Raw genomic sequence first — 16,112 nt, 5'->3', positions numbered from 1 at the left:
CAGCGGACGAACACAATGAACGAGGCTTGTGACGACCACTTGTTCATCTAGAATGGGGTCTCATGAACAGCTTGTTCGTGAACCACCAAATGGGCTGTTCGTGGCTTTTTTGCGTTCATAATACTGTTCATGCCCATGTCTATTCCTGAGACAATAAAGGCTTAGATTTAGGAACTAACAGATGCCAAGCTACTTTGAACAACTGAATGCAGCAGAGAGGTAATTTTTTTTGCTGCAGTAACCACCACTTCATAGGTCTTCCAATGAACTCTGTAGCATGATCTGTTATATTCAGTATGAGTACTGTCTTCATGTGTATCAATTGTGTGTGGAGACAGGGCTGTTTGTTTCATTTCATAAATGCCTGGAATGTAAAGGAAAGAGTAAATAAGAGTTTATTTGGTAGAGCTTGAATGAGAATACTAGAGCTTGTGGATGAAGCCTGTAGGTTGCCAGCACTGACGTCATAAGTGTTTGTCTTTATAAGACACATAAACAAACATACGGGCATGCGTACAGTTTTTTAAAAACGACACCGCCCCATTCTGACATCAGAGAAGGGAAAAAAAATGTTACTTTGTCAAGTATTTAATCGTTAAATGCGTCTGTTATGCCGTAGGGGTGTGCACTAAGAAAGTTTTTGTTGTAACTTTGGATCCAGGCTTCAGGGGGAAACTCTTATTGTGATTGCCTATTTCTGGGTAGGGCATAACCCATTCAGGAGTTCTGGGACCACTATTTTCAATGGCGAATATATATGAGGGTCTAGGACAGCTGTTTATAAAGATAACAACACCAGATTTGCACACAACACGGTCCTCCCTCTAAATGAAAATTCTCCTAAGTTTCAATCAGATTGAAAAAAGGGGGTCAATGTTACAGACCCCCAAAGTAGGTCTCTCTCTGCACAACCGCACTAAGTTCTCTCTACTAATTCATAAAATGGCCGTCAAGCATCAGCCAGCAGGAGAGCTCCAGCCAGCCATCAGCGTTAAAAAACTAAAGCCCTGTCTGCATTCGTTTCATTACAGTGACTGATGATAAAAAATTACCATTCCACTGAAAATTCTGCTTTTGCCATCCGTCCTTGTAGTTTGTTGTTTATTTCCTTTAAGAAAGTGAGGAAGGCTTCCGTTGGGAGCTGGAGTCATCATTTACGAACCAAATGTCACCAAAATTGCAGAGGAGCTTCTTCTGCCTGTCTAGCAAAGAACCCCAAAATTTCAAGCAAATTGGATCAAGGGTTTGAATTCTATAAGCCCCTGAACAAGCCCAGCTTTTTTACTTTCAGAGGGGAAAAAACTTTCTACTCTCCATAAGACAAGGGAAGGAAAATGGCAGCTCTCTGCAGCTTGAGTTTGGCTGGAAGTGCTCTGAATGTATGTTTGCGCATGTCCTCTTCCCTTTAAAGGGTCCAATTGTAAGGGAGAAATTCCATTGTCCAGAATATCAGAAGAATCAAAGAGAAACTCATATTTATTCTACATGGCTGGTAAGCACTGGAATTTGAAAAAAAATCATGGATATTTTTTGTGAGGGTGTTTCGTTATTCCCAAGCATCTTGAATTTGTGTTACTGTTCTGGAAAAGCAAGGTAATGATTTGAAACAGCAATTTCTGTGAATATTTTCAGCTCAAGAATTCTGTTATGCACAGCCCTATTTCTTACATTGTTATGCTGAGTATGAGTAAGGTTTACATCTCAAGAAAAAAGACCTAAATCTCTTTGTCCCATCTTTCTGTAGCTGCTGTAGAATAGTGGTTAAGTGGTTGAGCTGACAACACTCTGCTGTTTCCAATCCCATGACTGCCATGAGCTCAGCAGGTGGCCATGTGTAAGCCTCTCAGCCCCAGCTCCCAAGCTGTATTGTAGCGATAATAACAACACTGATTTTGTTCACCAATCTGAGTATGGCACTGATCTGTCTAGAAGAGTGGTATAGGCTTGCCAATCCGTCGCCCAGGGTGGGGGAACCCCTGCTCCCACCTCCTCCCCCCGACCCCACTTACCTGGCTAGTGGGGAGCACCCCCATGCCCCGCAACAGACCTGTTTTGGGTCAAATCAGGCCCACAGGGGGTGACTCAGCCCTTTGGCGAGTGCAGGAGTGCACGCCAGGCCACCCTTTGACCCATGTGGTGACATCACTTCCTGGAAGTGATGACATCACGCACACTGGGAGCACACATGCACATAGCACATGTACAAGGAGATACAAAAAAGACTACAGAGGGTAAGTACCAGGCTCCCAATCCCCCGCCGGGGGGCTCAAAGGACCTGGCAACCCTAGAGTGGTATATAAGTGCAGTTGTTGTTGTTGTTATCTGACTGAGCCAGTTTAAGCCAGCTCTCCCTTGAATAAAAGAAATACATTTTTGAACACAAGTTGGCCTGTATTCAAATAAAACTTAAGTTTAATTAATGGCAGTTAAGTTTTCTCAAGCAGAGCAGCAATTCCTGCCAACTCAGCTTGACTCTGCAGAACCCCACCATGCTGTTCCTAAGGGTCTCTTGACCATCCCAAGGAGCAAAATTTCATGAGGCAAAATGGGCTGCAATTCAAGTTGGCACCCTCCTGGTGGTGCCTGGCGATCTCCCAGAATTAGAATAGATCCCCAGACTACAGAAATCAGTATCCCTGGAGAAAATGGCTAATTTGGAAGATAAACTCTTCCCCAGGCTCAACTCCAAATTTCCCAACCCAGAATTTGCAATGTTAGCTGCAACAGGAAGGGGAATCAGTGGAAATAGCACTCATAACAAAACTTAGGAGCACTTTAGTTTTCTTAACTGGATGGGAGTATACAGGCCTGTATTTAATATAAGGTGTTACACAGACAGGTATCTTTAATGCTAAGGTTTATCAAAGCTTTTATTTGGGACTGAAATTAATCTGATTATAGTTTTTTTAATTGGCAACAGCTGTTGTTGGTATTAAAACAATTACATTTTATAGGTAATACAGTTTAATCTCTAAGAAGCAAAGAGTCTCCAGAAAGAAGTCTGTTTTCATAAACATCTGAAATCAAGTGGCCAGGTTCCAAAAGAGAGTCACAAAAGGAAAGTAACATAGCATCTATACAATTCAATAGTCAGTTTACTTTGATTTCAATCCTCCTATATTGTGGTTACTCATTTCCTGTTATGTAATATCTGAAGGTGCAACTTAATCCACTTCAGCCCATCACATGTAAACCACAGCTCAGTAATGAGAGACTCCATCATGAATACCTCTCTGGGAATGACAGAATGTGTGAAAAGATTAGACTAACCTTGGACTACAGCAAATTCTATACCAAAATTCTCAAGAGACCAAATGCTGAAAGATTTCATTAGACTTAAATGTACTAGCAAAATGGCTTAATGTGGGTGTTCCAGATCTCTTCCACCAGATTTTGTTACAAGGGAAGATGAAAATCCCTACAGAGAAATGCCAGCTCAATTTCTACATATTTATCATTAAAGTGTGGAGCTCTAAAAATAAAATAAAAATATGAATAAGGTTTTTTTAATTATTTCATACAATTTCTGACAGAATGGACTGAACCCAACTATAATAAAAACAACTCTTTATGCAATTATTGTATTTTAGAAGTCTATAACTACATTAAATATTCAAGGTAAATAAGCTAAACATCAAGCCAAATGATATTCTAGCATTTCATCTAGTTTGATCCCATTCAAATGCCTGGTAGAAAAAGAAAAAATATATATCAGTTTTTCCAAAAGTCCATAAAAATGGGTTTGGCCCACCTGGTTTGGGAATTCAAAAGGGTAGCAAGGTATCTTCTCAGGAATGGCTCTGCTAAGTATAGATAAAGATGATACACAGAGAAAGGTCTTTCCACATTCCTTTAAGGAATTTGAAGGGTGGGTATTCATAGAATTGTAGAATTGGAAGGGGCCCCACAGACCATCTGGCCCAACCCCCTGCCCAGTGCAGGAACAGCAGGCATTCTACAGGAACAGGCATTCTCCAGCACTTTGAATTGCACCTGTAGGAGCCCAAACAATAGCCAGGAATGAGAATAAGCTGGTATGGGCAAGTACCAAGTTCCAATGAAAGTGGCCAAAGTTGTACTTGTTAACTTTACTTTGAGTCCACCCATCCCTTGAGAGACAGTAAGAATTTATAGTTACTTTAACCCTTGACAGCAACTAACTTCTTCCATGTTCTGTGCTTTTATTCTGTTTTAGCTCTGAAATCCAGAAAACAATAACAAGAGCAAGCATATTTATTTATTTACTTCATTTATATACTTCCTTTCTCACAGGGTCTGAATACATTTGATTGCTTAGCGGTAACAGTTATTCATTTCTTTGTTGATGCTATAATGAAAGTAACACATGGGCTTAAAATTAATGTATTGCAGATATTATGATCAGAGCATGTGTAAAGATGGCAAAATTCATTTCTAGCACATATCACTGGTACACCAGTATCAATACAAAATAGCGATCATCATCTTAATTTACTGTACGTGGTAATATTTACTTGAACTAGCGTGCAAAACATCGTAAAAAAAAATAAATGTTTCACATTCAGTTAAATTGTTAAACAACCTATATAAAATTGGAAAAGTCTTCAAAGCTGATGTTTAATGGAAAAACAAAGTAACAAAACTGCAAAAAAGTAAAGCCACAGGTAAAATCCATGTGATTATTACATTCCATGATGTCTCAGTATAGATCAATAAAAGGCAGGGAATTCAAACTTTAAGCCAAGGATAGGGCTGATATTTGGCATTTCCTGCTTTTGTATTATAGTAGGTATAGCTAGTTGATGGTGTGAAATGGGAATTAACAGTATAAGAAATCTGCTATTTAATTTAAACAGGAATCTGTGGTGCCTTAAAAATTGACAAAACTGTATTCCAGCATCAGCTTTCATGGATTGGAGCACACTTCTTCAGGTGCCATTTGAATCTTCTTTGCATCTGAAGGAGTGGGCTCCAATCCATGCCTGCATTTTAGGTGTGCAGTGGAAAAGTTCTATTTTCTGTATCCCACATGTTAACTATGCATCTGTAACAGAGACACGAAGTAGTTGTAATATCCCTAGGGAAGTGTAGATATATGAATTGCTTTTGCTTCCTTTTTACCAGACCTTCTGGTTAAGGAGCCTATTACTCTTATCTTCTTAACAGTTTATCCTTGCCCTGTTTGGAAGCTGATAGTTTTACTCAGCAGCAAAAATCTTGTCACTAGTGACACTACACCCATTATATTCAACAGGAAGATCCTTTAACTTTGGTAATAGCTGGCATGGGTGTAAATATCTGCCAGATCAAAACTTGCGTTAAAGAAATGTGATTATGACTGTTAGGTTCATTCTTGCTTTGTATGTAGAACAATACTGTCTTGGTCTCTAGGTTTTTTCAGACTTTGTCCATTACATTAGATTAGTGACAATAAAGTGATTACACAGAAGAATGACCAAAGAGCTGTTTAACATAATGGACATCTCCTTTCTTCAACTGACCGCCATACTTCCAATGGGATTTATAGTTCACATTTACAGGGACTGAAAATGTCCACAGTTGCAAATAAATGGGTAGCCTCTGTCCAAGCTTTATAAACTTTCCAGCCTATGGGACACCAAATAGGACAGTGTTTTCTTCTCCAGCTCTAGGGCTAAAAGATCTAATGCACAAACTGCTGTCGCTGTGTCTGTTGAATGGGTACAGCCAAGCTCTTGTCTTTCACCAGGATTAAAATGACTTTAGTGAAACCATTAATTATTACCTGGAATAAACAGCAAATCCTGCTTGATGCACATTCAGCCAAATTCATGCTTAAATCCAGCACGACTTTTCTTAGAATTATTTTCTTTTACTTTTTATAATGAGCTAACAGTTCACTTGATGACTGGATTGAAGAACTGGCACAAGATGAATGCAGAATGAACTGGGAGGGTCAAGCTACCATATAAAAATGTTTAAAATGTTTTAAAATTATTTATTACAAATTGTGTACACAAACATCATTAAAAATATAAAGGAATAAAAGTAAAAATAACAAAAGATGAATGCAGTCTTTAAACCACTTACAATGAAATCAGTGGACTGAGATTTGGGTCAAATCCACATTCACCCATTACCCGCATGTTTATCGGATATCTTCCTTTTTTTTAAATTTTTTTTTATTGGATTAGAAATATTTTAATATCCATTACAATCAGTTTCCTTTAAATATTCCAATTCTAACCCCCTCCCTCCCCCCCTTTTGTTGACTTCCAACAGTTTTCCAACCCCTTATCTATTTTCCCCTACTCATTTCAAACTTATTGTACCTATTAAACATATACTTTCACTCTCTTCTAAGCTTATCTATTATATCACAGTGCTATCTCTATTTCTCTTCCCGTTTAACTTAACAACTAAATAATACATTTCTGGCATATATTCTTCAATAATCATTTTAGTAGCCTATACTCTATCTTACTCATTCTGGTCTCGTCAATATGGGACAAACAATTTGTCCCTCGTTATACATAACTTTAAGTACATTATAAACATTGCATGCATTCAATATAAGTCAATCAATTTAACCCATACTCCATATATTACTCTTTGCTTCCTTCTATATATCTTATCTTCGTACTGTTTTAATTATCTAATTTCTCCATTATGCAACTCTGTCAGAAATAGTCAGTCACTTTAACCCATATACACATTCAGCATAAGTCAATCAATTTGACCCATATTCTGTATGCTACTGTATATTTTCCCCCCCTTTCTTATATTCATTCATTTTAATTATATAAATTCTCCATTATACCATTATCTGCCAGCAATGAAATTAATTAGTTTCTGTCCTTATAGATCTTATAATAACACCACTATTACTTAATACTATATATAGTAGTTAAATAAAATAATTGCTTAGAAATTTTCAATTGACTCTCCACCCCCCGGTATAGTCACTTCTCTCTTCTTTTGTTGTATTTCAGTAATTTTCAAACTGCCACATTTCTCCTCCCACCTCCCATTTTTTCACCAAGTACTGTTTCAGCTTCTCCCAATCCGTGTTAAACTGTCCTGGATCAAGGTCTCTCAATTTTCTTGTCATTTTGTCCATCTCCGCCATGTACAGCAATTTGTAAATCCAATCCTCAATAGTTGGCACTTCTTGTACTTTCCACTTCTGCGCGTACAAAAGTCTGGCCGCTGCTGTCATATAAAATAGCAATGTCCTGTATTGTGCTGGAATATCCTCCATTCCCAAATTCAGTAGCAGGAGTTCTGGGTTCTTATTAACTTGAAATTGTAAAATTTCACTTATTACTCTTATTATTTCTCCCCAGTACCACCTAGCTACCTCACAAGTCCACCACATGTGATACAAAGATCCCTCATGCTTTTGTTTATCGGATATCTTCCGTTTGCCTCCAATCCGCGATTTTTTCCTCTTCGTTCACATTCCTGCTTCCAATCCGTCTTTCTCGCGCGTCCCTCCGGTCACACAGCCGCTCGAAAACCGCTTTTTTGGGCGGGACCTTTTTTCCCACCCATTTTTTTTTATTTTTTTGAGCGCACTTTTCCGTTATTTCGATCTTGCCTTATAAAGAAACATCATTGAAGATAATGATGCCTCTCTTTCCCCCACTGACAGCACTGATGGCTCTCTCCCATTTCTTTTTTGGAAATTTGGAAGCATGTGGGAAGCTTTTGTGGGCATTTCCTATGCAGGACAGTTCAGTGCCTGAATTTTACTGAAGTGTCACTTCCTTGGAGTGTCATTATTTCGATATTTCGTAATTTCGATATTACAGTAATATAAAATAAAAAAATAAAAAACAATTATAAAGGAAGTTTCGCAAGTCCATTCTGAGGATGGATTCACCCCAAAATGATTTTTCAAACTACCAGATTTGATTCAGAAACAGCATAATCAATAAATCCAATGCTATGAAGTCAAAAACAGTCTTTTGCAGACTACGGAGCACTTACAAGTTGAATAAGCCAATAGGAACTCTCGGAACGGCCGGAGAGACAGGAAGGGGGGTGGTTTTTAAAAAAACCGCATAAATTGCGCATTGGCCCGTTCATGGCCACCGTGAAACTCCCGTTGAAAACCTGTGACCACATATTCGGGAGAAATGCGAATGAAATGCGTCTGCTTAATGAGATAATGTGACCGGCACTCGGGATTGCATGGGGAATGCAGGGAACATGCGACTTAGAATGAGTAATGTGGATTTGCCCTTGGTTTCAATGGACTTAGACTGGAGTAACTCTGCTTAGGATTTCACTGTTAGTCTGCAATCCTAATAATGATTTCCTTGGAGTAAGAATTTATTTCTGAGTAGAACTGCTTAGAGTAACTCTCTTATCATATCCGACAAAGTGAACTTTGACTAATGAAAGCTTATACCCTGGAAAATGTTGTTCGCTTTTAAGGCTCTGTTGAACTTGAATTTTGTTCTATAATTACAGACTAACTCAGCTACCCACTTTAAACTCTTTTACTCATAGAAAGCTACCTGAATTTAGTGTCAATGGTTCTTTATAGCATTCTTATCCTATGCTTCTACACTACTTTTTCAAGAAGAATTCCCAAAGTAGCCTTTTTCTTTCTCATGATTATATTCATTGTAAAAAAGCTCTTGCCAAATATTTTGCATTCTAAGCCTACTTTTCCAGCATACTCAGATTCCAAATAAATCAATTTGGCCTTATGTTAATTTGCCTTTCACTTGGTGATATGCTTCATCATGATTGCATATGTAAATGCTGTATTGCCTTTCAGGTGACCATGCAATCAACTAGACTGATACGTATTTTTGGAAAATAATGAAGGGAAGGAAGCTTTTTAGAACTTGTGACTCCCCCATCCCCTTTTGGAGGGTATTTGTTCCATCTAAAATGCAAGTTTTCTAGAATAATGTGTATCAGCAAGTACAGAAATCTGAAACGTATATCTCTCATCAGGAATGACTGACTTTTGAGGGATAGAGGGTGGGAAAGACAACGGGGTTGATTCCGAGTAAGTTTCATACCCTCCTTACTGCTTAATGTTGTGAAAGACAGTAAGTACTAGCAAATTGTAGAGATAAAACTTTGTATCTTAGTAGCTTTTGTCCTTTGTCACAATAATAGTAGCATGTTGTGTCCACAGGAAGAATTGTTGCCCTTACTATAAACATTCACTTGTTACCAAAGCACTTACTGAGGGTCATTATCATTATTATCTGAGCAGAGATGCTCTTTTTCACCTGTCTTGCCCTTCTCATTTTCCCCCCAGCTTGCGAGAACATCATCGCGCTGCCATTAAGGTGATACGTCGGATGCAGTATTTTGTGGCAAAGAAGAAATTTCAGGTGAGTTGATGAAGAGAGAGCTGCTTTTTCTAAATAAACCCTTTTATTCTTCTGGCTTATTGTTTCTTTTATGGGCTTAAGAAAGAAAAGACCTAGGCAATTCATTTTAGTAATGGTGAGTTACACCCACTATTCTCTTCCTTCTTGAATGGGGTAGTTGTTTAGCAGCAAGTTAGTCAACTGTGGATGCTCTGGGAACAGGCTAAGCCCCTGAAATGCAGCATGAATTAAAATGTTATTTTCTGCTAATGGACTTGACCTTTTACCTTTTGTTATCTCTGTCTCCTTGCAATGCAAACATTCTCATATGTCTTCATTAATTCTGAATTGTATATAATTGTCAGGCTGATTCAGTGGACCTAGAGATTAGAACACTACCTTAGACGTATCTCTGCCATAGCTGCTGAGATCCTGATAAGAAACTGGGATAGAAATTTGCTAGCATACTAGAGGGTTTCTGCCATTTTTTGTACACTCATTAATGGGAAAGCCCCTTACAAGAAGGCCAGCTATCTGTACTTTGCAGTCTACTGTTTGTGTCATTCCAGTGTCCTTTCCATTGAATGATATTCTAATATCTCAGTAGGCTGCATCAGCCATGGGGACTTCTTAAGTGGCTTCTTTCTTTCTGTACCTCTTGCACACTTTTTATATGTAGAATATGCATTTCATTATTCTCCACCAAAGAAGCATAGTTCCAGTCTTGCTGTAGCATTGCTATATACTCCAGCACTGCTGTTTTTTCTTTCTTCTTTGCAAACCTCTTTTGCCCGTACACTGGAATTGACTACCATTAACAGGATTTGTAGGGTTGCCAGTTCTGGTTTGGGAGGAGGTTTGTGGGGTGGGAACTGGGGTGGAGTTCAAGAAGGGAAGTCCCTGGGGAACAGGGTCTATGTGTACTGCAGTATTATTCATGCATTGACTAAGTGTAGGATAAAATTTCTTATACAAGTACATCAGATATTTATTTTGCTTTAACTTCTTAATTACTTCATCATATGCTTGAATAATTTTATTAAATGTTATTTCCCTCAGATAAGGTTGGACTACAGTAATGTTCTCCACATAGGGCTAAATTTGAATGCCTTATCTGGATTCCCTGTACTATTTTCATGAGGTGTAGCAATTGCATTTTGAATACCTTCTAATATTTTACCATCATTCTCTCTTCTCTCATAATATGAAGGACTAGGCTACTGCCAGCCAATACAACCAATACAAAAAGTAAATGGAAGAATCTAGGTTCAAAAAAATCTCACATTCTCATGACTGGTACTGGTTTTAGCATTCACTGCAAGGTCAGATTTCATTCCGTGAGTCTCCCAGTCCCACCTCGAGGGTTGGCAGATCTGTCTTGTGTCTTCTATGCTATTCTCATGCAATCCAAATTACAGTTCTTATGTCACATAATTTATTTCATTTTTAAAAAAATTGTAATTATCAACAATTAATCAATTATTTGTTTTAGCCATAAGCCACAATCTACAAAGCACAAAATACAACTGGCATTCCAAATATAAAGACAGAACAAAACAAGGATAAAAAAATAACAAAGATTACATGAATAATCCACTTAGCACTCTCTACAGTCATAAACAATAATCATGCAACACTTTTAATATTTTCTGGTCTGATCAGTCATTTGGATGGGGGGGAAGGAAATGGAATTTTCTCTTAGAGTAGGGCAGGGCCAGACCCCTACTGGTGGCTTCCAGGCATGGAAGAATCCAAGGGCCTCAAGCTACTCCGGAAAAACAATATGGTTTGAGGAGATTCTCCCCCTCCCAATTTCAGCTTCTTTTTTTCATTTCATTCAAGTAAATGGAGCAAAACTCCCTTTTCCATTTGCTTGTATGGAACAGAAAAATCAGGAAAATCTTTGAGGATAAAGCACAGTTCTCTGAAACCACATTCAACAAGACTAGGGGAAGAACAAAAGTACTTTTTGCCTAGTACAGCGAAATAGCTTGTATGAATCTGGGCCTAAGGTCTGGCCCTTACATTAGCCTTGAGGCATAAGAGCTACATTTGCATAGCTTGGTCCCCATAGCAGCCAAATGTTGATTCACACAGCATCATTTTTTAAAGGCTACTTTTTATGTTAATGGCACCAGTAGTTTGTAATGAGGTTTTCTTGCAATCATATATTCCTGTTATGTAAAGTGAATAATAAAAACTGCCGAACATGGCGAACAGGACTAAAAATATAGTTTGGGGTTCCAGCAATGACAAGGGAAACAGCAATGTCTATTGTGGCTTACAGTGATGTCATTAGATGCTCTTGATCTGTTTATAACTTTATATTTCAAAGCATTACCACAAACTGTGCTGTGCTTTATACGTAATTCAGTTACCTTACTATCAATCAGGAATTGTGTGTGTAATTTTCTGTAATCACTTCAGAGGATTTTCTGGCAAACAGAAAAGTTCAAGGTTCTTTGTACTTCAAAGAATGTTGTACACACTAGTACTTGGCTATTGTTTGGTTATACTTCTCAGAATTTCCTGTAGGTTGAACTTCTCTTTCTCCTTTCTTGACTCAGAGGGAAAAGCTGTTCATATGCAGCTGCTGCACACTCAACCAAATGAGGAACAACCAGTATGCAGCAGCTGTGTACATATTTAATGCGTGCCATGCATTCTATGTACCTTCTGCTAACACTTTCATGCTTAATATTCAGAATATTCCAATTTGTTTAACATAATCAGCAATATTCCTAATTGTTGGTCAGGGAGAGGAAGTTAGAATGGGAAATAGTAAGATACAGCAGATGAAGTTTGTTTTCATCCTAGTTTGCAGCTGCAGATCACGAAGTTATGCACTCTTTTGTATCTTAATGGTGTTTAGCTCAGGAGATGTTCCTAAGGAATTTTGTTCTGGGGGTCACTGGTGTGCAGTTAACATATCACATATCTAAAGAAATCATTGCACTGACCTGGATAACCCAGGCAAGCCTGATCTCATCAGATCTGGGAAGCTAAGCAGGGTTGGCCTTGGTTAGTAATTGGGTGGGAGACTTCCAACAAAGACCAGGGTTACAGAGGCAGGCAATAACAAACTACCTCTGTTAGTCTCTTGCCATGAAAGTGCCACCAGGTTTTAATCATAAGTCAACCATGACTTGACCGTTCTCTCCATCACCGAAATCATTACATTTTCTAAGATACAGTTATGATTTTACAATATTTGGATTCAGTCACATATCAGTCCACAAAAAATGTATGTGGGAGTGGTGAGTAGCAATCATGAGGTAAATTATGGCTGTGTTTAGGCATCAGATTCAAACCTTGCTTTTGCCATGCTTACACGCTCCCCACTGTCACACACCCCTGCATCCCCACACACAGAACACAAACATGTCTTGTGATATCCAAATGTGGTCAAATTGGGATTTACTTCCTCCCCTCACCCTGCTTAGAAAACCTTTCCTTAGTGCCCTGGCACCTCCTATGGTTACTTGTTAATGCTAAAGAAAATGCTTCAAGATCTAATCATGGATTTCCCACCTAACTTATAGGTGAGTTGTAAAGCTATGCAGAAGCTGAGGTACAAAAGTGAATACCAAAATACGCCATTCTTCTTTCACTTAAATGTTAGGATTTTGTTTTTTAAAAAGCTACATATATATGGGATTTTTTTTCTTCCAATTTTTCTTTGTTTGATTAACAGATAGAGATCACCAGGATCATAATTCACCAGGCAATACTATTACACTGAAATAAATATTTGTAAAAATATATCACAGCAGTATTTGGTGAATTACAGCCAACATGTTAAACTAGTTTTACAATGGTGAAATGAGAGCTGTTTCATGCATGTCGATACAGTGTGCTCCGGCAATAAAAAAGGCCAGTGCCATGCTGGGGATTATTAGGAAGGGAATTGAAAACAAATCAGCTAGTATCATAATGCCCCTGTATAAATCAATGGTATGGCCTCATTTACTGTGTACAATTCTTGTCACCATACCTCAAAAAAGATATTATAGCACTGGAAAAAGTACAGAAAAGAGCAACTAGAATGATTAAAAGGATGGAACACTTCCCCTATGAAGAAAGGTTAAAGTGCTTGGGGCTCTTTAGCTTGGAGAAACGACGACTGAGGGGGTGACAATAGAGGTTTACAAGATTATTCATGGGATAGAGAAGGTAGAGAAAGAAGTATTTTTCTCCCTTTCTCACAATACAAGAACTCGCAGGCACTCAATGAAATTGCTAAGCAGTTGGGTTAGAACAGATAAAAGGAAGTACTTCTTCACCCAAAGGGTGATTAACACATGGAATTCACTGCCTCAGGAGGTAGTGGCAGCTTCAAGCATAGACAGCTTCAAGAGGGGATAGGATAAACATATGGAGCAGAGGTCCATCAGTGGCTATTAGCCACAAGGTATAGATGGAACTCTCTGTCTAGGGCAGTGATGCTCTGTATTCTTGGTGTTTGGGGGGGGCAATCAGTAGGAGGGCTTCTAGTGTCCCTTCCCCAATGGCAGACCTTCTGATGACACCAGGTTTTTTGGCCACTGTGTGACACAGAGTGTTGGACTGGATGGCCCATTGGCCTGATCCAACATGGCTTCTCTTACGTTCTTAAGGCCTGAAACTGCCTTTGCCTCTCTTTCCCAATTTATGTGATTCTCTGTTTATTAATACAGAAAAGAAAACAGAATAGAGGCATTTATAATAGGAAAGTGCATTCTGGCTACTGTTGGCTTTGAGTCACATTACAAGCAATAGAAGTAATTACTACTTTAAGCCACATGTGTGACAGCATCCTAAGAACTACAGATATGGGTAGCTTACTTTAGGGAATGATATTCAAGCAAAGCACACTAACCATAAATGGTTTAATTAAACTGTGGTTCCATGTGACATTTGAACCAAACACTTGTGTTTGGAAAACCAAACCCTAATAGTTTGGAAGAGGTCTGAACTATGACTCCAGTAGCTAAGACACCACTGCCAGAACTGTACATTCATATTAGAAGATAATACTAGGGGTGTGTGATTCAGTATATCTGGTCCATAAATTACCAAAATAATACCTTATCAGTATTTTGGGAGCATATTTGGACATCCCGATCATATCTGGAATTCTCAGATATATTTCTATCTCAATTAATTTTGGAAATATCGGGGATTAACAAAGGCTTCCATTTCAGAGGTCACCGCAGCTTGTTTTTCTTAGTTGTGCTTGTTTCTCAAGTTAAAAAGGGAGGGGGGAGGGAGGCAAGGGAGGCGATTCTCACAGGTGAATGGCATTGCACATTAGTGGTAGCTCATCTATCCAATCATAACGATTCTCTCATAGACCACATGAGAGAATTATCATGATTGGATAGACAGTTGAGCTCCCTCTAACGAGCAGTGCCATTTACCTGTGAGAACCAACCCTTCCCCCCTCCTTTTCCCCCAGGAAACTTGCAAAGGGAGAAAAAAACAAGCTGCCACTACTAGCTACAGCTTCAGGGTGACTTTTTTTTTGACTGAGTGCCTTTCATTGCCTGCCATCAGGTTGGTTCTATAGGGATTCTCGGTTTGGCATTGATTCTGTTGGACTTCATTGGTTCTTTATGGTCAGTTGTTGCTCTTGTGTGTTTTATTGAGGCTTGTTTGCTCTGGAGAAAGCATTGGATCCCCCCAACAGGAAACAATGTAGAGTATTGGGAGCACCTTGTTCAGGGACCTGTAGAATAGGGGCCTTTTACCCAATCTTTTTGAAACTTGGAGGATCTGCTTGAAGTGGATAGGCAGCTGTCACTCTGCTGCAATTTTGGTGTAATTTGCATGAACAATGGCCCCTCCAACCCCCCCAAATAATTTGTAAACTGCTCTGAGTGGGCGTTAAGTTGTCCTGAAGGGCGGTATATAAATCAAATTATACTATTGTTATTCTCCCATAGGAAATAATGGACCTGGTTAATTTCAGAACACCCCTCCTCAAATGGATCTAAAAACAAAACTGATATGGGAGGACCCAACTATCAGGAGTACTGATATTTATGGCCTTCCTACTGCCTGAATCATTTTTTTAATACACACCCCTGTATCATACCCATAAGTCACCTCTTCCCTCTAATGTTTTAAAAAGGCTAACTTCCAAGCATCCCTGATATTTTCATTCTCATCCCATTAGTTATGGTATGTTATATATTATGGTATTTTAACATTTTTTTTCATTCTTCTAAATTTTTACAGCAAGCCAGAAAGCCTTACGATGTACGCGATGTCATAGAACAGTATTCTCAGGGTCATCTCAACTTAATGGTGCGAATAAAAGAGCTTCAAAGAAGGTACGGTACAGAATTTCCGTAGGATTATCTTTAAAATAAGAGCAGGAAACAAGGCTGACAGCAACGTCAAATTCTAGCATGTGCCTACTAACCAGGAAACAGAGTCATTATCAGTTGCTCTGTGGAACAAAATGTAGTAAAGAACAGAAGCTGTGGCCATATAAGGGAATACAGAGTTGAGTAAGGCACGGAGGAAGCAGAAATAGAGAGGTATTTGGGGTTAGGGAGACTATGCCAGAGCATCCTATTAGATGGTTAGAAAAGAATTGTTTTGAACGGCTACTTAGCCACTCAAGGTGGAACTACATATTAGGCCATTTTGATGTTAAGGAGAAGAATTGCCAGAGATAATTGGTAGCCAGAGAGAGGGCTAGGCATTTTCTGCCTGCAAATTCTCTCATGAATGCCTTCACCCTATGTTACTGCCATCTAGTTCCATCCTCATGGAAAAGGAACAAAGTTGAACAAAGACAAAGTTGTGCTGAGTCAAAAGACAATA

At 38.8% G+C, this 16,112-nt stretch overlaps 1 protein-coding gene across 1 annotated transcript in view; it reads left to right on the top strand.

Moving 5' to 3' along the window:
• KCNQ1 (potassium voltage-gated channel subfamily Q member 1) overlaps window positions 1-16,112 on the top strand; it is a 520,763-nt gene that overhangs the window by 344,439 nt on the left and 160,212 nt on the right. Inside the window, exons 13-14 of the mRNA XM_054972676.1 lie at window positions 9,245-9,320; window positions 15,519-15,613. Of these exons, the coding sequence (XP_054828651.1) occupies window positions 9,245-9,320; window positions 15,519-15,613 (171 nt within the window). The remainder of the gene's footprint in view (window positions 1-9,244; window positions 9,321-15,518; window positions 15,614-16,112) is intronic.

Source organism: Eublepharis macularius, chromosome 2, assembly GCF_028583425.1.
Source record: "Eublepharis macularius isolate TG4126 chromosome 2, MPM_Emac_v1.0, whole genome shotgun sequence".
Lineage (NCBI taxonomy): Eukaryota > Metazoa > Chordata > Lepidosauria > Squamata > Eublepharidae > Eublepharis > Eublepharis macularius.
This window is presented reverse-complemented; position numbering and strand designations above follow the sequence as displayed.